Source organism: Mauremys reevesii, unplaced genomic scaffold (assembly GCF_016161935.1).
Source record: "Mauremys reevesii isolate NIE-2019 unplaced genomic scaffold, ASM1616193v1 Contig15, whole genome shotgun sequence".
NCBI lineage: Eukaryota > Metazoa > Chordata > Testudines > Geoemydidae > Mauremys > Mauremys reevesii.
The window spans coordinates 121,428-144,730 of NW_024100771.1; the positions used below are offsets into that span (position 1 = coordinate 121,428).

Here is a 23,303-nt window from a genome sequence, read left to right on the forward strand (position 1 = left end):
TCTTGGAGCTAAAGCCCCAGGAATATTCATAATCAGGGGCTCTGCTCCACCAATATTTGGAGCTAGATTTTTCCCCCTTCCCGGAGCTTCCCTGCCTGAATGTAAAGAGAGCGCACAGTGCGTCTCTCTCTCTCCTTTGCTGCTGCTGCCGTAGCCTAAGGGCTGCAGCATTAGCATAAGACTAGGAATGCTAACTGCTGCTGAAGCACTCAGGAGGGGGAGGGGAGTGGAGTGGAGGGGGCCTCCCCTCCCCTCTCCTCTCCTGCCCCTACCTGGAGGCAGGGGCGGCTCTAGAGCCCAGCGGGGCAAGCACCCGCCTGGGGCGGCCCTTTCCCAGGGGGGCGGCAGGCTGGGCCGGTTGAGCTGCCGCAGTCATGCCTGCGGGAGGTCCACCGGAGCCCCGGGAGGACCGGACTTGCCGCAGGCATTACTGCGGACGGTTCGCTGGTCCCGCGGCTCGGCTGGACCTCCCGCAGGCATGACTGCGGCAGCTCAACCGGACCAGCGACCCGTCCGCAGCCGCGGGAGGTCTAGCTGAGCCGCGCGATCAGCGGACCCTCCGCAGTCAAGCCCGCGGCAGGTCCGCTGCTCCCGCGGCTCGGGGGCGCCTCCCGGGCATGATTGCTTGGGGCGGCCAAATTTGTAGAGCCGCCCCTGCCTGGAGGAGACACAAACGGGCCAGGAGACAGACATCACTCACCTTAGCAGCTGTTGGGGCTTCCGTGAGTGTTTGACCCTATGATTTTTTATTATGTTTGAGTGTTTGACCCTATGATTCCCCCCCTGCCCCAGCCCCAGTCCCAGCCCCTACTCCTACCCCCAGTGAGGAGCAGCAGGCTGCACAGGGGAGGCAGGAAGCCACATGTGAAGGCAATGCCCCCTCCCCCAGCACCCACCAACCCACCCGCCACAGGAGGGATGGGAGAGGGAGGCTTCCTAGACCTGAGCAGCTTGGGCTTGGGTGAATTTTATGACACCCTGCTCCCCCACCCCATAGCCAGCCACAACCCTGCCTACCCCACTTCTGCCCCATGCTGGGCAAGGGGCAGCCCCATCCACAGTGAAGTTATGGTGAGGGGCAGCAACATGGAAGGCCACCTGTGGCCCCCCCCCAGTACCCATCATAGGGGAGGGGAGTGAGCTTTCTGGACCTGAGAGGGGCCCTAGGAGCATGTGCAGAGTGTGTGTGCCATGGGGGGCAGGAGGGGTCCCTCCCCTGGTGTTTGCTGCTGCCAGTGGTGGTGATGGGGAGTCCTCTCTGGCCCTAGCCCTGGGGCAGCCTGTCTGCACCCCAAGTTCCTCATCCTCAGCCCTGCCCCACCCCAAAGCCTGCACCCCCAGCACCGAGCACGCTCCTGCACTGTGAACCCCTCATCCCCAGCCCCACCCCAGAACCCTCACCTGAGGGGAAAAACATGCAACTTAAATTTGGTGGTCAGTTTGGAGTATCATTGTATTTAGCACAATATTTGATTATTTTACACCCTTCAAAGTATGTAACTGGTCATATACAGGTGTTTTCTCTGAATACTGTCTGTGTGCCTCAGTTTCCCCAATGCATTTCTTAAGGCTCTAGATGGTGGGATAAGGGGGTGTGATTGTTGTAAAGCCCTAGAGGGCCAGTGTGATGCTGTCTGCACAGAGAATGGCCGACACCCTGTCTCCAGGCAACTGATGGCCTGGGCCACTCTCCTGCAAGGTGCCAACTGAAGGTGTTTGGAGTATCATTGTATTTAGCACAATATTTGATTATTTTACACCCTTCAAAGTATGTAACTGGTCGTATACAGCTGTTTTCTCTGAATACTGTCTGTGTGCCTCAGTTTCCCCAATGCATTTCTTAAGGCTCTAGATGGTGGGATAAGGGGCTGTGATTGTTGTAAAGCCCTAGAGGGCCAGTGTGATGCTGTCTGCACAGAGAATGGCCAACACCCTGTCTCCAGGCAACTGATGGCCTGGGCCACTCTCCTGCAAGGTGCCAACTGAAGGTGTTGGAGAACAAAGAGATCAGGTGGCCTCCTAATGCCTGGAAAAGAGACAAAGGCCAGAGGAGGGAGTGTCAGTGCCTGTGCAGACTTCAGGGAAGCGCATGGTGTGGAAGGGGATGCTGGGATGCTTTGGAACAACTCCATACAAAGCCAGTCAGGACTTTGGGGGAGCCTCCTTTCTGAGCATACTGTCTCCAGGGCAAGAAGCTTACACCTTCCTGGGTCTGACCTCGGAGCATTCAGCATGCCCTTCCACACCATGCACTTTCCGCAGCGAGTCTGCCCAGGCAGGTCCTGGGGCAACCAGAGGTCCCTGCACCCCAACTCCGCAGTCAGATGTGACTCTCAGCCAGACAGTAAAACAGAAGGTTTATTAGATGACAGGGATACAGTCTAAAACAGAGCTTGTAGGTACAGAAAACAGGACCCCTCAGTCAGGTCCATCTTGGGGGGTGGGGAGCCCAGACCCAAGTTCTGGGCCTCTCCCAATTTCTCCAGCCAGCTCCAAACTGACACTCCCTCATCTGGCCTTTGTGTCTCTTCCGGACAAGGAGGCCACCTGATCTCTTTGTCCCCAACACCGTCAGTTGGCACTTTGCAGGGGAAACTGAGGCACCCACACAGTATTCAGAGAAAACATTAAGAACATTCCCACTTTGTCACAACAGGTGCAACAAAATTTAATACCGTATATTGAAGCAGGCAAGTGCTGCTTCTGACTTTCCACTTTTAATTGACCCTTGTAATCTTGTGGTGCTGACGCATTGTAGCTTCATTTTATATCAGCTTACAGGGTGAGAGCAGGGTGCGGGGGGACAACCACCATTTTGGGCCCCACCAAAAATTATACGAACCTGCCGCCTATGTCCAGGAGTTCTCAAAGATAATCATTAATAGCTCTGAGATGGCTTCAGCCAGTTCCTAAAGTGCCCTCAGGTGAATTTCATCAGGCACCACCAACTTGAATACATCTAATTTATCTAAATATTCTTTAAGCTGTTCTTTCCTCTATTTGGGCTAGCATTCCTCCCCCCATGCTGTTAATATTAATTGTGTTGAGTATCTGGTCACAATGAACCTTTTCAGTGAAGACTGAAGCAAAATAGGCATTAAACACCTCAGTGTCGGTGAGTGGGACATGGATGACCATGCCTAGTGGTCAGAGCAGGAGTCAGTAGCCAGGAGTCAGAGCTGATGTCAGGAATCTGAGTCAAGAGTCAGAATTGGGTTAACCAGAATGAGGCATATCAGGGACAAGGCTGGGGCCAAGAGAGAAGGCACAGCACTGGAACAAGGCAGGTGCAGACCTTATCATAGCTATGAGCAATGGTCTAAGCAGCAGCTTGCTGCTGGGTTTAAGAGCTGCTCTGCTGACGAATCAGTTGCTGTAGCCAATCAAACAGCCAGGTACAGGCCAGATGCATGCATTAGGTTCCCCAGAGACTGGCTCTGTTCATAGGCGCCGACTTATATGGGGCTCTGGGGTTTAGCCCCATGAATAAATCCCAAGCAGGGGCTCTGCCCCACCAATGTTTTTCTCCTGCTTGAGCGCCCCGCCGCGGCCGCCGCTGCCGCCAGGGCTGCCCAGAGCCCTTTAAATCCCAGCCGCGGCCGGGAATCAGAGGGCTCTGGGCTGCCTGCTGCAGCGGGAAGCCCAGAGCCCTCTGATTCCCGGCTGCGGCTGGGATTTAAAAGGCTCTGGGCTCCCCGCGGTTGCAGGCAGCCCAGAGCCCTTTAAATCCCAGCAGCGGCTGGGAGTTAATAGGCTCTGGGCTCCCGCGTTGCAGGCAGCCCAGAGCCCTCTGATTCCCGGCCGCGGCTGGGATTTAAAAGGCTCTGGGCTGCCCGCCGCAGCAGGCAGCCCAGAGCCCTCTGATTCCCGGCGGCGGCTGGGATTTAAAAGGCTCTGGGCTGCCCGCCGCAGCAGACAGCCCAGAGCCCTCTGATTCCCGGCCGCGGCTGGGATTTAAAGGGCTCTGGGCTCCCCGCCGCAGCGGGAAGCCCAGAGCCCTCTGATTCCCGGCTGCGGCTGGGATTTAAAAGGCTCTGGGCTGCCCGCCGCAGCAGACAGCCCAGAGCCCTCTGATTCCCGGCCGCGGCTGGGATTTAAAGGGCTCTGGGCTCCCCGCCGCAGCGGGAAGCCCAGAGCCCGCGGCTTCCCGGCGGCTGGGATTTAAAGGCTCTGGGCTCCCGCGTTTGCAGGCAGCCCAGAGCCCTTTAACTCCCCGCAGCGGCTGGCATTTAAAAGGCTCTGAGCTCCCCGAGGTTGCAGGCAGCCCAGAGCCCTTTAAATCCCAGCCGTGGCCGGGAATCAGAGGGCTCTGGGCTGCCTGCTGCGGCGGGGAGCCCAGAGCCCTCTGATTCCCGGCCGCGGCTGGGATTTTAAAAGCTCTGTGCTCCCCGCGGGTGCAGGCAGCCCAGAGCCCTTTAAATCCCTGCCGCGGCTGAGTTTTTAAGGGCTGCGGGCTCCCCGCGGTTGCAGGCAGCCCAGAGCCCTTTAAATCCCAGCAGCGGCTGAGATTTAAAGGGTTCTGGGCTCCCCACCGCAGCGGGCAGACCAGAGCTCTCTGATTCCCGGCCCCGGCTGGGATTTAAAAGGCTCTGGGCTCCCTGCGGTTGCAGGCAGCCCAGAGTCCTCTGACTCCCAGCCGGGGCTGGGATTTAAAGGGCTCTGGGATCCCCGCGGCTGCCAGCAGCCCAGAGCCCTTTGAATCCCAGCCTCTGTCCGCTGATTGCCCCCTCCCCAGACCCCTGCCCCAACTGCCCCCCAGAACCTCCACCCCCTATCTAAGCCCCACTGGTCCTTGTTCCCCAATTACCCCCTCCCGAGACCCCTGCCCCTAACTGCCCCTTGGGACCTCAGCCCCTATCTAAGCCTCCCTTCTCCTTGTCCCCAACTGCCCCCTCCTGAGACCCCACCCAACTTCCCCCCCCCCAGGACCGCACCCCCTACCTGTCCCCTGATAAACCTCTTAGACTCCCATGCCTATCCAATTGCTGCCTGTCCCCTGACTGCCCCTTCGAACCTCTGCCCCATCCAACTCCCCCTGCTCTTTGTCCCTTGACTGCCCCCCGGAACTCCCTACCTCTTCTCCAACCCCCAAACTGCTTACTATGCCACTCAGACCAGCGTATCTGGCTCCATGCAGCTCCAGACAGTTGCTGCCATGCTCCCCCATGGAGCCCACAGCCCTCTCCCACCCCCAGCACCTGCCTTCCAGATTTGAACACCTCAAAATTCAGGAGTGCTCAAGCTCGGTTTGGGCAGCTTTACTTCATTTCTCCCAAATCAGTTTCCCCTGCAAGGTGCCAACTGAAGGTGTTGGAGAACAGAGAGATCAGGTGGCCTCCTAATGCCTGGAAAAGAGACAAAGGCCGGAGGAGGGAGTGTCAGTGCCTGTGCAGACTTCTGGGAAGTGCACGGTGTGGAAGGGGATGCTGTGATGCTTTGGAACATCTCCATACAAAGCCAGTCAGGACTCTGGGGGAGCCTCCTCTCTGAGCATACTGTCTCCAGGGCAAGAAGCTTACACCTTCCTGGGTCTGACCTCGGAGCATTCAGCATGCCCTTCCACGTCATGCACTTTCCAAAGTGAGTCTGCCCAGGCTGGTCCTGGGGCAACCAGAGGTCGCTGCACCCCAACTCTGCAGTCAGATGTGACTCTCAGCCAGACAGTAAAACAGAAGGTTTATTAGATGACGGGAACACAGTTTAAACAGAGCTTGTTGGTACAGAAAACAGAACCCTCTGTCAGGTCCATCTTGGGGGTGGGAGCCCAGAACCAAGTTCTGGGTCTCTCCCAATTTCCCCAGCCAGCTCCAAACTGACACTCCCTCCTCTGGCCTCTGTGTCTCTTCTGGACAAGGAGGCCACCTGATCTCTTTGTCCCCAACACCTTCAGTTGGCATCTTGCAGGGGAAACTGAGGCACCCACACAGTATTCAGAGAAAATATTAAGAACATTCCCACTTCATCACAACAGATGCAACAAAATATAATACTGTATATTGAAGTAGGCAAGTGCTGCTTCTGACTTTCCACTTTTAATTGACCCTTGTAATCTTGTGGCACTGACGCGTTGTAGCTTCATTTTATATCGGCTTACAGGGCGGGAGCGGGGGGGGCACCACCATTTTGGGCCCCACCAAAAATTATACAAACCTGCCGCCTATGGTTCTGTTGCAGGCTCTGATTCCTGACACTCAGCCTTCTTGAGGTTTTCTGTTATTGGCTCTCCTTCTTTGCTAAGTAGAGGGCCTGCACTTTCCTTCATCTTTCTCTTGCTCATAACATATTTATAGAATCACTTTTTATTGCCTTTTTTGTGCCTAGCTAATTTTCTGACTTGGCCTTTCTCATTTCGTCCTTATGTGCTTGTGCTGGTCTCCTGTGTTCATTCTTAGCAACTTGTCCATGTTTCCACTTTTTCTAGGATTCCCTTTTGGTTTTCAGGTCATTTTAAAAGCTCCTGATGGAACCATAGTGGCCTCTTACTGTTCTTCCTCTTTCCTTGGCATCAGGACAGCTTGCTGTTGTGCCTTTAGTAGTGTCTCTTTGACAAACTGCCAACTTCCCAGAGCTCCTTTTTCCTGTAGATTTTCTTCCCATGGGACCTTAGCTGCCAGTTCTCTGAGTTTGTTGAAGTCCATTTTCCTTGTTCTGCTGCCCTCATGCCTTCCTTGCCTTAGGATCATGAAATCTATCATTTCATGGTCACTTTCAACCTTCAGATTCACAACCAATTCCTTCCACCCCATTAGTCAGAATCACTTCTAAAATGACTTTTCCCCCGGTTACTTCCTCCACCTTCTGAAACAAAAGGTTGTCCCTGATACATTTCAGAAACTTACTGGAACCTTTTGTGTTTTGCCGTATTGCTTTTCCAACAGGTATCTGGGTCACTAAAGGCTCCCATTACTACCAGGTCTTGCATGTGGGTGGCAGCAATGTGCATGACTAGAGGCAGAAACAGGCACTTAGGTTTTAGCTACTAGTAGCAGAGTTGGATGGGAAGCAGTTCCTGACAGGCTGACCAGCTTCACCTGCCTGGAGCTCAGCCCCTTCTCCACCTGGGCTCCAGTGCTGGAATTCCCCCCCTCCATCTCCCTCACTCAGACTCCCTTTCATGAATCCTGCCTCCCCCTGTATGAAATATGGAGAAATAATATATGAGAGAGGTGACAAAGGCCTGGTCCTACAAACCCTCCCATTTCATACATCACATTGGTCTCAGGAGATGCTGCTGTGACCATAGGTACTGACTCCGTGGGTGCTCTGGGGCTGGAGCACCCATAGAAAAAAAATTGGTGGGTGCTAGCATGCTGCAGCATCCTACTTCTCCTCCCTCCCAGTTCTTGCCCAGGAACCAGCTGATTCATGGGGCAGGAGAAGGAACGCAGCCTGCTGGGGAAAGAGGTGGGGATTTGGGGACGAGATCCAATAGGGGCAGGGAGGGGTGGAGTTAGGGCGGTGACTTTGGGGATGGGGTTGGAATGGGGGCGGGTCCATGGGGTGGGGAAAGGGTGGAGTCGGGGGCGGGCGGGGACGCTCCGGCACCCACTGGCGCCAGAGAAAGTTAGCGCCTATGGCTGTGATTAAGGGCTGCTGGGAGCATCTGTGCTGAGCAGCAAGGAGATCTGGGCTCTGCTCCTGTTTGGGAAGGAGCGGGGCTGGGGGGAGGGGAACTCACGTGATTCACAAGAATCCAGTCCCTTGGCTCAGCGCCCAGGGACTCTTTCGCTCCAGCTTCCTGCTGATTGCAGCAGTGACGGGACCCTGCTGCCTTCAGCACCAGCCCGGCGCCCCCAGAGACGTTACTGACATTCAGATTTGGCCATTAAAACTCCCTCCGAGGTCGGGGGCGGGAACCGGCCCCTGGGGCAGTCCCGGGCTCTGCCGACACCAGCTCCGGAGCCTGCAGCTGAGCGGGGAGAGACCCGGGGGAAGGGCCGGGGCCGGGCAGGAAAGTGACTCTGCACCAAGGGCCCCTCCTCGCCCCAGCTCTGCTCCCGGGGGGGCTGCGAGTCCCAGAGCTGCTGCCCGCCCTGATCACCCCCGAGCGCCTGCAGGAGCCGAGCCAGCTGCGGCCGGGCCGTGCCTGTGTCACATTCAGTCCGTTCTGATCCCCCGGTTCCCACTCAGTCACTCCGGATTTCAGACCCGGCGCCGCCCCGCAGCATTCCCCCCGCCCTGGGTGGAGGCAGAATGAGGAAGGTGGAAGCAGGAACCGGCTGGTGCCTTTTGCCGCTGCTGCGTTATGTCCCCAGCCGGGCAGTGCTGGGTGGGGGAATTACTAAGAACCCAGCGATCCCTGGGGTGCACTGACCCCTCCTCCCCACTGGCTCACCCGGCAAACTGCCCCTTCCAGGCCCGTCCCCCATCTCCGGGTCCTGTGGGGGGCTGGTACTTTCACAGGAAGTTGCTCCGCCCCATCCAGTCTAGAACAGGGATCGTTACTTTCACTTTTGAAGCGTGTGGAAGGCCCAGGTAGGGCGGGGGCTTGGCCCCGTCAGTTCAGCTACAAATGTAACACAAATAAGGATGAGGGGTCGAGTCTCAAACCCTTCGGCTCCGTGACCTGTGTACGGAAATGGTGCTGCAGCCTCAGTAAGTGACATGGGGACCAGGGCTGGATTTAGGGGCACATAACCGAGGCGACTGCCTGGGTGCCGGGGGCGCTGGGCTCGGGGGCTGTGTTTGTTGTTAGCGATAAAAGAAAAATCGAATGTTTGAAGTGAAATGTTTGAGGTTTTCCTTCTGTGGCTCATTTGTCACTAACCTCCTAGGATGTTCTAGAGCAGTGGTCCCCAACCTTTTTGTGGCCAGTAGCACATTCATGTTTTCAGAAGAGTGTGGCGGGCGCCAACAATTTTTCAAGGCTTATTTTGTATTTGTTCATTAAATAATATGAAAAACATCATATTTAATATATTACATAATATATTAATCCATAAGATAAAAAGGGTAATTTTACATGTAAAAGGTAATAATTAAATTAGTCAGCAATTACTCTTTCACCTTAGCATGTGAATTTGCTCTTTTTTATCTACCTGTAAGAAAAATTACAGAGTTTTTACAAAATAAATATCATAAACAGTTTTCATCTTATTTATTTTAAAAAAAGTAAAACACTGTTGAACTGCTGGTCCAAATATATTTATTATTCTTACTTTAACGTAGAATGAAGCCTGCAGCCCCAGAGTTCTCTGTCCCTGGCAGGAGTTGGACAGTGTCTTCTCTCTGACTTTGAAGCTGGAGAGAAGTTGCAGTCGCTCGCCTGCCAAGGACAGAGAACACAGGGGCCTGCAGCCTGTAGCCCTGGAGAGAAGCCATAGCCTCGCGCCTGCTACTGACCTAGAACACTGGCGCCCGCAGGCTGCAGCCCTGGAGAGAAGCCGCAGCCTCGCGCCTGCCACTGGAGTTCGCTGCGGGCCCCGGAGTTCTCTGTCCCCAGCAGGCGCGGAGCCGAGGCTTCTCTCCCCTGCTGGGCACTAGACGGGCGCACATAAATGCCCCGGCGGGCACCACGTTGGGGACCACTGCTCTAGAGCTTCGTAGAATGTTGTGGAACCTTCCAGACTTTCTGTTTCAAAGCTTCTTTCTGGGATTCAGCAGGGAGGGGAGCTCTGGGCTCCGGCTCCCCAGCTGCACGGCTCTGTCTGAGATCTCCGGACACACAGCACTGAGGTCCCTTCAGATGGGCTGTTAGCACAAATGGGCCTCACTGAAGGGATTCTCGGGAGAAACTGGCACCTCCTGACTCTGAATGTCAACCTGGCTGTGGGAATGTCCCTGCAAACTCAGAGATTTCTTTGCATCTGAGCATGGACTGGGATGCTGGCACAGTGCTGGGCTCTCTTTGTGACAGGGGTGTGTGTGTGTGTGTTTGTTTTTCTCTCCCCCCTCATCCCCTTTGTTATTAAGTCACTAAACTGACCTTCCAGAGGGAGGGAGTGAAAGACGAGAAGAGAAAACCCTTGGTCCAGATTCAGTGAATCCCTCCCAGCCCCACCCTACGGGTGTCTTCCAGGGTAGGGGGTGCTTCACATCCCCCCAGAGCTCTGTCAGTGGGAGTCACTGTGAGGAGGCCACGAGTTGGGGCCCTGGTCAGATTTCCTTCTGAGCCAACGCTGGCCACTCTGTGGGCAACACTGGCCTGGTGGCTGTAGGAGAAGTTCTGGTTCCTGGGAGGATTTTACATCACTGCACAGCCTGGCAGGGGTCGCATGGCTGGGTGCAGCGTGAGCCTAAAGCTCTTTGTCTCTAAGGGCATGTCTCCACCACAGATGGGTGGTGCGATTCCCACCATAGACAGACAGACACATGGTCAAGCTAGTGCAACAAAAACAGCAATGTAGCATGGGTAGTGGCTCAAACTAGCTGCCCAAGTACATTTCCCCCCCTGATCCTGGCATGTGAAGTAACCCGAGCTGCTGTCTGGGCTACCAAAGCTACACTGCTGTGTTTAGTGTGCTAGTTCCAGCAGAGCTAGCACATGTCTGTCTACCCCACGGGGAAGCTCACTCCCAGCTGCAGTGGAGACATATCCTTAGAGTGGTTTAAATGTTGCAGATCCCAGTGGCACAGAAACGTGGTGACCCTGCTCAGAATTCATTCCTGACGTAGTGCCAATGTTGGAGGCAATGTGGATGGGTCACTGTCATGTAAAATCATTGGGGCCAGGAACTGAACTGCTCCTTGGGAGATCCCCAGAGGTTCCTCCCCCAGGACAGGAGATGGAGCCACTTTTCCCCACAGCAAACAGTGGCCATTCATACCACATTCAATGGCCCTGCCTGCACTGGCTTGTTTTCCTTAATCTGTCCCATTCTACAGGAGTAGCTAAATGCCCCAAGCGAGATGGGTGCCTGATTGTGCCGGGCACCATACGCACCAGTAGTGAGGGACCGTCCCTGCTCTCGAGAGTGTATTAAAATCTATGTTATACCAGACAGCTCCACAGGTGCCAGCCATGGTGTGAACGTGGTATGGACCAGTTGCTGGCACAGTGACATCTGACCCTGCTCAGAACCAGGATAGACAAGGACTGTGGGGGAAATCCCTTCCCATGTACATTAGGCAGCAGTGAGGCTTGTTACCTCCTCCCCACTGTCCCGTAGTACTGTCACTGCATCCCACTCACTCACCATCTGGTTTGTTATTTCCCCTGTTCCACAGACCAAGCTACGATGACGGGGAAGGTTCCCTTGTTCTCCCCTGGCTCCACAGTGAGCTCCGCTCTGCCCAGCTACGTCGCTCTCTGCCTCGCTGTACAGGTTCACAGGCTGGCGTCAGGTAGGAGCTCCGGCCTCCTCACTGGGTTTGCTGCTGTTGATGGTCATCACCGTGTATCCCACATCACTGCTTTGTCTTGTAAACCACGTCTGCTCAACCTGCCCACAACCAGCAACATGGAGAAACCACAGGGCACTGCTGGGTCCCCAGTAGCCATGTTTGCTACCTATACACAATCTTGTCAGGCCTAACTACACACATGCTGCTGCTCTGACTGGTGGCTTCTAAGACATAGAACATGGTGAGCATCGTTATGGTGCTCACAAACTATTTAAAAGGACACTATCCAATTCCTTTACACTACACTGTGTCAAGGTTCCTTTCTCACTCTGAACTTTAGGGTACAGATGTGGGGACCTGCATGAACGCCTCTAAGCTTAACTACCAGCTTAGATCTGGTTTTGCTGCCACCACTCCCAAATACTAACTCCCTTCCCTGGATAGTCTTGAGAGACTTCCTCACCAAGTTCCTGGTATCCAACCCCTTGGACCTTAACTCAAGGAGAATTTAACCATTCCCCCCTCCTTTCCCCCACCAATTCCTGGTGAGTCCGGATTCTGTCCCCTTGGATCTTAACGCAAGGAAAAATCAATCAGGTTCTTAAAAAGAAGGATTTTAATTAAAGAAAGAAAGGTAAAAATCATCTCTGTAAAATCAGGATGGAAAATAACTTTACAGGGTAATCAGATTCACATAGCCCAGAGAAACCCCCCTAGCCTTAGGTTCAAAGTTACAGCAAACAGAGGTATGTCCTCTTAGCAAAAGGAACATTTACAAGTTGAGAAAACAGAGTTAAACCTAACACGCCTTGCCTGGCTGTTATGTACAAGTTTGAAACCTGAGAGTCTTGAAAGATTTGGAGAGCCTGGATTGATGTCCTGTCGCTCTTAGTCCAAAGAGGGAACCACCCCCAAAACAAAGCACAAACAAAAGCCTTCCTCTCCACCAAGATTTGAAAGTATCTTGTCCCCTTATTGGTCCTTTGGGTCATGTGTCAGCCAGGTTACCTGAGCTTCTTAACCCTTTACAGGTAAAAGGGGTTTGGTGTGTCTGGCCAGGAGGGATTTTATAGTATTGTACACAGGAGAGCTGTTCCCTTCCCTTTATAGTTATGACACACTGCCAGACTGTATACGTCATAAATCAGACTCTTCAGCCACAAAAAGTCATGAATCCCCAACTCTGGTTATGAAACAAAAACACAAAAGCCGTTCATACCGCACTAGGTACATCTGACTAGAGCTGAGAGCTAAACCTCATGTCTCAGTGAGGATATTTGCTGTCTTCTTTATTTGTACCATTGTTGAAGGCCTTATAGTGACCCACTCCACCCCCAGGGCTGGCTCCACAGCTACTCTGGCATTTTGGTTCCCTCCTGCTGTGGTTTCCATCCTGCTAATTGAACTTGCTCTCTCTGTCTCTCCTGATGCTGAGGCTCTGCCCTGAGACCCCCCTTTTCTCAGCAGTTCTATAACGGCTGGTTCTCTGCCCCCTGCATTTTTCTATCTGCCTCCTCCCTCTCTCTGTTATCTGAGCTCTAACATTACCTGCATAGCGATGAGCTATTTTCACACCTTTACACCTTGCAGACCCTTACACCATCCCTACACTAGTTGCAGAGGCCCCTGCACTTCAGCATCATGAAAAGTCCTTGTGTATCAGCGAACCAGACCCCCAATATCCATTATACCCAAGGTGCCTATGAGACATCAGAGCCCTAATCAGAGAAAATATGGACAGTGTATAACACTCACACGTGTTCTCTGTGTGACAGATATTGCAACCACACACGGTATTTTGGGGACTATTGAATTAATGTTATGAATGTTCTGTGTGTCTTTGTATCTCCTTTATAAATAGTATCTATATGTGCTATATCAGCGATTCTCAAACTGTGGGTTGGGACCCCAAAGTGGGTCGTGACCCTGTTTTAATGAGGTCTCCAGGGCTGGCATTAGACTTGCTGAGGGCCCAAGCCCGAGCCCCATCTCTCAGGGCCAAACCCTGAGCCCCACTGCCTGGGTCCAAAGCCGAAGCCCGAGCCCCACTGCCTGGGGCTAAAGCCAAAGACCAGTGGCTTCAGCCCTGGGTGGTGGGGCTCAGGTTACAGGCCTCCCTGACTGGAGCTGAAGCCCTTGGGCTTTCGCTTTGCCCCCCAAAGCCAGGGTGGTGGGGCTTAGGCTTGGGCTTTGCCCCCCCTGCCTGGGGTTGTGTAGTATTTTTTGTTGTCAGAAGGGGGTCGTGGTGCAATGAAGTTTGAGAACCCCTGTGCTATATGTGTCTTTGTGGGCTCTGGATTGTAATGGGTTACCCCATCTCCTCCAGTATCTACAAACCCTGGGGGTAATTACTGCTGGGACAGATAACAGCTCCAGAGAAGTACCACCCCCAGGGAAAATTGCTTAAACTAGTTCAGGGCAGGTCCCAGAAGCCCAAGAGAACAAAGATTTTTGGTATAAACCCTCCATTTAAACTGGTCGGAGGCCTGGGATCTTGGGCTACAAACTGACATGACTTGTTAACCAAAAGAACAAACCCTTAGAGACAGTTGTGAAAGACTTTGGACCCTACCAGTGAGTCCCATGTGCCAAATGAGAATCCTTTGGGTGTAACGTCTTCAGACCTTTGATTGGTTCATGGTAAGTTTTTTCTGTCAGGCTTTTATCCTTCAGTGTTCTCTGCTTTGGAAGGGCCGTTAGGTTACTGGTAACTAGCATACGCTGTTCATAGTCCTGGGAGTGAAAGCAAAGTGCATGTGTTGGTCTTTGGTCAGGTGTGCTGGGAAAACCACAGTTACTTGAAGGGGGCTGCAAGCCTAAAATCCTATTGTAGATGGAGAAGGATGTGGGTCCCTGCCCAGGGAGAGGTGATGGATGGAAACCTGAGACGTAAGGGGACATTCCTTGAGCAGACCACAGAGGGGGTCAGAGGTGCACTTACCCCAAGCCTGTGACTCTCTGCACTCAAACATGTCTAGGGCACTGCCTGGATATGGGGTGTTCACTTCTAATGCAGGGCGCTCTCTTAGTGTGTGTTTTACTGCTCAGTTAATGCCACTCCCAGCCCCTCGCTGATTTACCTTCCATTTTTCTTTTCACATTTCACAGCACAGTTCACAGTGACTGGACCTGACCGTCCAATTACTGCGTCCCTAGGTGGGGAGGCCGTCCTGCCCTGCCACCTCTCCCCCAGGATGAGCGCTGAGAACATGGAGCTGAGATGGTTCCGATTCAAGTTCTCTGCAGTCGTGCACATGTACCGTGATGGGCAGGATCAGTACAGTATGCAGATGCCAGAATATCAAGGAAGAACTGAGCTCTTGAGAGACGATATCACCAATGGGAGAGTTTCCCTGAAAATACGCTATATCCAACCCTCCGACAATGGACAATACAAATGTTTTTTTAAATCCAATGTTTCTTATGAAGAAGCTTTATTGGAACTGCAGGTGGCAGGTCAGTGACTTGTTCTGATACTTTGACATCTTCAACAGGGTAATAAGTGGAGTCAGAGGGTTCATTGTGAGATGACACCTGATTTTTCTCATTATGGTAGGGGGTAGCTCTGCTCTGGTTAAGGTTGATTCTAGTTTACTGTTTAGGGCTATTTTTAATGTGGGTTCTAAAATCCAGACACATGCTCAGATTCTCTTGAAAATTTCTGTGATTCATTGGACTCTGGGGAGGGGTTAGTGGGCTAAATTTGAGGTCATTCAAGCAAGGGGTTAATGAGAGACACAACGACCCCTGAAAGGACAGAGATATTAACATGTGTGGTTATTACAACTTTTTTTGCACACCTGGGGCCAAACAATGGCTGATCCTCCTCACACTGATGTCACCAGCTGGAATTGATTTTGGTGGTGTCTGGCACCCACAGGATAACAGTGCTCGATGCACAGGGTCCAGTAGCCCTGTGCCTTGTCTAAGAGTGGGAGCATTGAGGAATTCCCCCCCAGAACAGGTGAAGGCAGGAGGCACCAATCCAGGTCACAGCACCGCTGTCCAGCCTCACAGCACCACTCTCCAGCTTTGCAGTGCCACTCGCTGTCGCAGATCCGCTTGGTTCTGCCTTGGGCCCTCGCAGTCCCGATCCCAGGGGACTCAGAGACGCTCGGGCTCAGAGACGGGATCTGGTTTTCGGAGTGAGACCGGCCCCGTTCAGACTGTGGATGCCCTGATGTGGGGGCAGGGCCATGGCAGGTGCATTGACAGGGGCCCACTCAGTGGCTATTCTGGACCTTGTGGACATATCACTAGGCCCAGGGTACACAGTCTGGGGCTTCCCAGTCGGCCGCCTCTGAACCAAGGGTGCCAGAAGCCTTGGCCAGTCAGCCCACTCTTAGGGGCACAGAGGAGACGTTGTGCCCCTTTCCCCCCTTGAAACCCCTTCCAATTTCAGTTCATAAGCCTGAGCCTGAGGCGGTCAGCGATACAGGGCATTGAGCTCCCGAGGAGCAGGAAGGTTGAGATGATCCTCTCCCCGCCTTGGCCTCTTCATCTTCCTCCCCTGAAAAGGCTGTAGCAGGCACCTCTGTCTCTGGGCTTCCCCCCATAGACATCCGCGCCCACCAGGACCTCCTATGCAGGGTGGCACGCAACATGGGTCTGCAGGCCAAGGAGGTCGTAGAATTGGAGGACCCGGTAGTAGACATTTTGGCCCTGGAAGGTCCGTCGAAGGTGGCCCTGCACCTCATCAACACCATTCAGGCCAATGCCAAGACCATCTGGCAGACCCCGGCCTCCATTTTCCCTACAGCCAAGGGGGTCGAACGCAAGTACTTCATGCCCTCGAAGGGGTACGACTATCTTTTCATGCACCTGCAGCGCTGCTCGCTCGTGGTTGCAGCTGTGAATGAGAAAGAGGGGCATGGGCAGCAGGTCCCAGCGCCCAAATTGAAGGAAGCCAAGCGGCTGAACTTGTTTGGCCGCAAGGTGTACTCCATGGGGGGGCTCCAGCTCAGGATTGCTAATCAACAGGTACTCCTGAGCTGTTATAACTTCAACTCCTGGAACTCAATGCTCAAGTTCAAGGAGCTTGTGCCACTTGAGTCCAGGGAGGAGTTTGGGGCCCTTGTTGACAAGGGCAAGATGGTGGCATGGACCTCTTTACAGGCTTCACTGGACACTGCAGACTCAGCCACGCGTACCTTGTCCTCCGGGATTGCCATGAGGCGCACCTCCTGGTTGCAAGCCTCTGGCCTACCTCCTGAGGTTCAGCAGACGCTGCAGGACCTGCCCATTGACAGCTGCATAGCCTTAAGGACTTGAGGGTGACCACGAAGTCCCTGGGTATGCACACCCCAGCAACCCAGCAGAAGCACTTCAAGCCCTAGCAGCCGCAACAGCTCTCCTGCCTTCCTTGGCCAAGGCAGGACTTTTACAGGTGGATGGGAAGGAACAGCAGGAGGAAGCCTTCCAAACCCCCATCAGGACAAGGCCAGGACCCAACCAAACCATCGTTGGATTCCAATTAGGCCTTTTGAAGGGACACCTGAGGACATCCTACTGGACTTACCCCTGGATCCTTCCCCACCCTTTTTGAATCATTTATCCCACTTCCACCATGCGTGGTCTCAAACTACCTTTGACTGCTGGGTGATTCACACAGTGGAAGCGGGATACTCCAATTTTGCTCCAACCCACCCCACTTCCCCATCCTTCTTCAGAGACCCCTACCACAAGCAACTCCTTATTCAGGAGGTTCAGGCGCTCCTCGCCATGGGGGCGGTATTGGCGGTTCCATGGGAACTATGGGTCATGGGGTTTTACTCCTGATATTTCCTAATTCCCAAGGCCAAAGTGGGCCTCAGACCCATCCTGGACCTGCGAGGGCTCAACAAATTCTTGGTAAAGTTGAAGTTCCGCATGGTCTCCCTAGGCACCATTATGCCTTCCCTGGATCTTGGAGACTGGTATACTGTCCTTAACATGAAGGACGTGTACTTTGACATAGTGATTCATCCGGCACACAGGCACTTCCTGTGCTTCGTAGTCCACTGCGAACATTACCAGTTTATGGCTTTTCCATTCGGCCTTTCAGCAGCCCCCCGAGTGTTCACCAAGTGCATGTCGGTCGTGGCTGCCTTCCCCCGTTGACGGCAGGTGCAAGTATATCCATATCTCGATGACTGGTTACTTTGGGGCCGCACCAGAGCTCAGGTGCAGTCCCAACTCCACCTGGCCAGGTGTACATTTGAATGGCTGGCTCTCCTTCTCAACATGGAGAAGTCGACCCTAGAACTGACCCAGAGGATAGAATTCATTGGGGCAGTGTTGGACTCCATTCAGGCACAGGCCCTCCTACTGGAGTCCCATTTCTGAGCTATCGCAGTCATCATTCAAGGCCTTCAGCACTTCCTGACCTCGACAGCGAGAGGGTGCATAAGTCTCCTCAGTCACATGTCTTCATGCACGTATGTGACCCGGCACGCTAGGCTCCAGCTCAGGCCGTTGCAGGAATGGCTCACATCGGTCTACTGTCCGTGGCGTGACAGCTTGAATTCAGTGGTCAACTCCTTCCTCTGGTGGCTCGACCCCCGAGTGGTGTACGGTGGAGTCTCCTTCCACAGCCCCCTGCCTTCCTTGTCTCTGGTTACGGATGTGTCAGCAATGGGGTGGGGTGCACATCTGGGGAATCTTCGGACTCAGGGCCTGTGGTCACAAGACAAGCACTCCCTCTATATCAATGTCCGAGAGCTGATGGTGGTGCGCCTTGCTTGGCAAGCCTTCCAGGCCCAGCTGCAAGGTTGCTGCGTGGCGGTTCTAACGGACAACATCACAGCCATGTTTTACATCAACAAGCAAGGGGGGGCCCCATTCCTCCCCCCTCTGCCAGGAAGCCATTTGACTGTGGGAGTTCTGCATAGCCCACTCCATTCACCTGGTAGTGTCCTTTCTTCCAGGGGTCCAGAACAAGCTTGCGGACCGTCTCAGCAAGTCCTTAGATATGCACGAGTGGTCTCTCCGACCGGATGTCATACACCCCATCTTCCAGAGGCGGGGGTTTCCCCAGGTGACCTGTTTGCCAACCGAAGCAACAGGAAGTGCCTGGTGTTCTGCTCCTTCCAGGGTTGCAGCCCAGGCTCTCTCGCAAACGCATTCCTGCTACCCTGGACAGGTCGCCAGGTCTACATCTTTCCTCCGTTCCCTCTCGTGCACAAAGTCCTGCTCAAAATCTGCAGGGACAGGGCAATGGTGATTCTGATAGCTTCGGCATGGCCTCACCAGCATTGGTACACTATGCTGCTGGAGCTGTCAGTTGACATACCGGTCACATTGCCTCTCCTCCCCAACCTACTCACTCAGGACCATGGGTGACCATGACCTCTGTCATCCTAACCCAGGGGTCTGCAACCCGCGGCTCCAGAGCCGCATGCGGCTCTTCAGCCTCCTTGTTGTGGCTCCCTTCGGCCTTGACAAAAGAAAAAAAAAAGAAAAAAAAAGAATAATGGTTATTTATTAATTTAATTTTTATTTATATATTATTTTATTTTTATTTATTTTGTTGCACAGTTATCTTGGAGTTCGAGGTGATACTTTAACATTGAATTTTTAAAAAGTTTTTATAATTTGTCAATTAAAATATGCGTCACATCCACGTCTATAGCCCTTGCCTTTACCTGCAGGTGGCTTCTTGAGTGTGCGACCCCCGCGGTAAGCTAACCATGAATACATCCCAAAAAAGAAAAATCTCAGAAGAAAATAGAGAGTTTAATTCTGCATGGACAGATTCCTTTGCCTTCACTGCCAATGATGCTGACTTACCTGTGTGCTTGATATGTGGTGAGAAATTAGCAAACAAAAAATGTAACGTTGAAAGACATTTTCAAAACAAGCACTCAGCATTTTCTGAAAAGTACCCAACTGAAGATGGGCGAAAGAGAGCGATTTCGGAACTACTACGGAAAGTTGAGCAGAGCAAACATACTTTCAAGAAGTGGATCAACTCTCCAAACTCAACTACAGCTGCTAGTTTTGTGGCAGCTCATGAGATCGTAAGGAGGGGGAAGCCATTCACAGACGGAGAATACATGAAAGAATCGTTCATAAAAATATCAGAGCATCTATTCTCTGAATTCAAAAACAAACAGGAAATTATTCAGAAAATTAAAGAAATGCCTCTCTCTGCAAAGACCGTCAAGGACAGGACCATTAAAATGGCAACAAACATCACCAGTAAGCAAATTGATGACATCAATTCAGCTCAAGCATATTCAATTGCCTGTGATGAGTCAAGTGATGTAAACGATATTGAGCAGACAGCACTGTTATGCAGATATGTGAACTCTGATGGGCCGCAGGAAGAACTGATTGAACTCATACCGCTAAAGGGCCAAACGCGGGGACAGGACATTTGTGAGGCTGTTTTGAGTCATCTAAAAGCCAAAGGAATAAACACCACTCACCTGGTGTCAGTGTCTACTGATGGTGCACCCAGTATGAGAGGAGCACAGAAGGGCTTTGTGAATTTACTTCAAAAGTCGCTGGATCGAGAGCTGATGATGTTTCACTGCATCTTGCACCAAGAAGCACTGTGCGCTCAAACATTCCCCCCTGAATGTGTGGAAGTGATGAACCTCGTTATTAAGATAGTGAACAAAATAATTGCAAACAGGTTAAACCGACAGTTTTGTTCATGGTTAGATGAAGTCGAGAGCGCATATTTGGATCTCCTGCTGCACAACAGAGTTCGGTGGCTGTCAAGGGGAGACGTGCTGAAACGCTTCGCTGCTTGTCTGGAACATGTGAAAACTTTCTTGGAAAGCAAAGGCCTCAACTATCCCAAACTGGGAGACCTCGATTGGCTGGAAAAGTTTTATTTCATGGTGGATATGACAAGTCACTTAAACACGCTGAATAAAAATCTCCAGGGAAAGGGAAGCACGGCCCTGCAGTTGCTGGAGGATGTTCTGGCGTTTGAGCGCAAGATGACAGTGTTTGCCAGAGATGTACAGAGAGGTACACTCTCTCACTTCTCCTCCCTGAGAGAGTTCAAAGAAAAGAACAATCACATAAATTGTGATTATTTACACCGTGCAATTATGGCAATGCAAGCTGCATTTGGAGAAAGATTCAGCGAGTTCAGAAAGGAAAAAAACACTCTGTCCTTCCCTATCACACTGCTGGACATCGACCCATCCCTGCTGAACATATCCGCATTCACAGGGATAAGTCAGCCCAATCTTGAAATTGAACTGGCCGACATAGCGGATAAAGACTTATGGGTGTACAAGTTCAAAAGCCTGACAGCGGATCTCGAAGAAGTCGCCCGTCAGAAGGCCACTCTCGCTAAAGAGCACAAATGGAATGATATTGAAAACCTCCCCAAACCCGACAAACTTGTTTTTGAAACATGGAGTGCCATTCCCGACATGTATATGAACATGAAAAAGTATGCATTTGGAGTCCTGTCCATCTTTGGCTCAACATACTTATGCGAGCAAGTTTTCTCGAGCATGAACTTCATAAAGTCCAAATATCGCTCCCGCCTCACAAATGAGAGCCTACAGTCCTGTGTGAAGATCAAAGTCACATCTTACAGCCCCGACATAGGGAAGCTCAGCATCAAGCTTCAGAAACAGAAGTCACATTAAACAGGTGAGAACACTAGCATTTAATAGGCTATTATTATTCAGAAAAAAACATTTATTTCAGACCCGGAGCTGATGTAGTTTTTTATTGTATGTTCAGGTGCTTCGGTTGATTGCTGGCCGAGAAAGAAACCCGAAGAGGATGAGAGCACACTGAAATGGACTTGTCAAAAAACGTTCCTAATTTTATGTTTACTTTTTTAAAACTGCTAAGCTGCAACTATATTTTTTTTATATTAAAGTGGGCTACGTTTTATTTTAATTTTACACAAATACGGGAAGGACTCAAAAAGGCCTGCATAGTTCAGTGTTTAATTTATTTCAAAGTAGGCCTACACATGCACACTGCACTTCTGTTTGTTATATTCTGTTGTTGTAACAGGTAAAATTAAAAAAAGATTAAAACTTTTAAAAGTTTATAAGCGGTGTTATGTTTTGCGGCTCCAGACTATTTTTCTTGAGTGGAAGAGGGGGCAAAATGGCTCTTTTGATAGTAAAGGTTGCTGACCCCTGTCCTAACCTATGGTCCCTCCACTTCATGGCTTGGAAGCTGCATGGTTGAACCCCACAGAGCTTCTGTGTTTGGACCAAGTAAGACAGGTTCTGCTAGGCAGCAGAAAGCCCTCTACTCGAGGCATATATCTAGCAAAGTGGAAAAGATTTTCATGTTGGTGTGACCAGTGCTGCACACCCCTCCTCCAGGGGCCGGTACCCCCCATTCTGGAGTACCTCCTGCACCTGAAACAGCAAGGCCTGGCAAGGTCCTCCATAAGGGTGCACCTCGCTGCCATCTCGGCCTTCCATCCAGGCACATCTGGCTGCTCTGTCTTCGCCAACCCCTATGGTCGGTCGCTTTCTCAAGGGCTTGGACTGTCTCTATCCTCAGATCCGTCAGCCTATCCCTGCATGGGATCTTAACCAGGTCCTTTCGAGGCTCATGGGGGCCCCCGTTCAAACCACTGGCCATGTGCTCTCTCCTGTATCTTTCCTGGAAGACAGCTTTCCTGGTCACCATTTCATCCGTGAGACGTGTCTCCAAGCTGAAGGCCCTCATCTCGGAACCGCCTTACATGGTCTTCCACAGGGATATGGTTCAACTCAGACCACACCCGGCCTCTCTTCCTAAGGTGATGTCGAACTTTCACACCAGCCAGGACATTTTCCTACCCGTCTTTTACCCGAAACCTCATGCTGGTCCTGGGAACAGCAGCTGCATTCCCTTAATGTCTGCAGAGCCCTGACTTTCTACATCAAACGCATTAAGCCATTCAGAAAATCAACCCAACTATTAGTAGCGGTAGCGGACCGGATGAAAGGCCTCCCGGTCTCCTCTCAAAGAATATCCTCCTGGATCATGTCCTGCATCTGCACTTGCTCTCAGCTTGCCAGGGTGCCAACCCTAGCTCTTACTGCACATACCATTAGGGCCCAGGCCTTGTCTGCAGTGTTTTTGGCCCAGGTGCTGATCCAAGAAATCTGCAGGATGGCAACATGGTCCTCGGTGCATACCTTCACATTGCACTACGCCATCATCTGGCACGTCAGAGACAACGTGGCCTTCAGTAGAGTGGTGCTGCAATCAGCATTCCTTAACTCTGACCCCATTGCCTAGGTAAGGCTTGGGAGTCAGCTAATTGGAATTGATATGAGCAATCATTCAAAGAAGAAAAAAAGGGTTACTCACCGCTTGTAACTGTTGTTCTTCAAGATGTGTTGCTCATATCCATTCCAAATCTGCCCCCACTTCCCCTGTGTTGGAGTAGCCGGCAAGAAGGAACTGAGGGGGCACCGGGTTGGCAGGGTCATATATTGAGTGCCATGGAGGCACCACTCCAGGAGTCTCCACAGCTGACCTGATGGGTGCTGCTAGGGGAAAAAGTCTACAACAGCTGTGCCTCCGGCGTGCGCACACCTAATTGGAATGGATATGAGTAACACATCTCGAAGAACAACACTTACAAGAGGTGAGTGTAAGGGTCCGTGTACGGGCCCCCTTGTCGAGTGAGGGGTCGCTCTTCGCCTTCGGGGCGCCTGGGAACCAGGCCGCCTCACTACAGGCGAGTGGTCTGGTCCATGGATCCCCAGGCCCGAGCACACAAACAGTCAATCGATAAGCCCAGGCCCTTGTGCTGGGCGGGGCAGAGAATAGTTCAGGGCTCATTCCTCTAAGCCGGGGCTGAACAAGCAAATAGTTCGGCCTGTAAAGCCCAAGCCCTAGCTCAGGGCGGGGCAGCAACACAGGCACAGGGCTCAGACCCTCAGGCAGGGCTGAGCAGCAGTTCAAGTCTGTAAAGCCCAAGCCCTAGCTCAGGGTGGGGCAGCAACACAGGTAGGTCCAGGCTTCTACGCCTGAGCATTGGGGTGAGGGGGAAAACTGCCACCCGTGAGTGGGATGGCAGGGGGGACGCAGGCCCACCCACTTCACCG

General features: G+C 52.4%; 1 protein-coding gene across 1 annotated transcript in view; it reads left to right on the forward strand.

The window, feature by feature from the left end:
* The first annotated feature begins 8,470 nt into the window (after positions 1-8,470).
* The window catches only part of LOC120393134 (butyrophilin subfamily 1 member A1-like), a 41,348-nt gene continuing 26,515 nt past the window's right edge, over positions 8,471-23,303 (forward strand). The window contains exons 1-3 of the mRNA XM_039517736.1: positions 8,471-8,595; positions 11,167-11,283; positions 14,392-14,739. Of these exons, the coding sequence (XP_039373670.1) occupies positions 11,178-11,283; positions 14,392-14,739 (454 nt within the window). The 5' untranslated portion in view covers positions 8,471-8,595; positions 11,167-11,177. The remainder of the gene's footprint in view (positions 8,596-11,166; positions 11,284-14,391; positions 14,740-23,303) is intronic.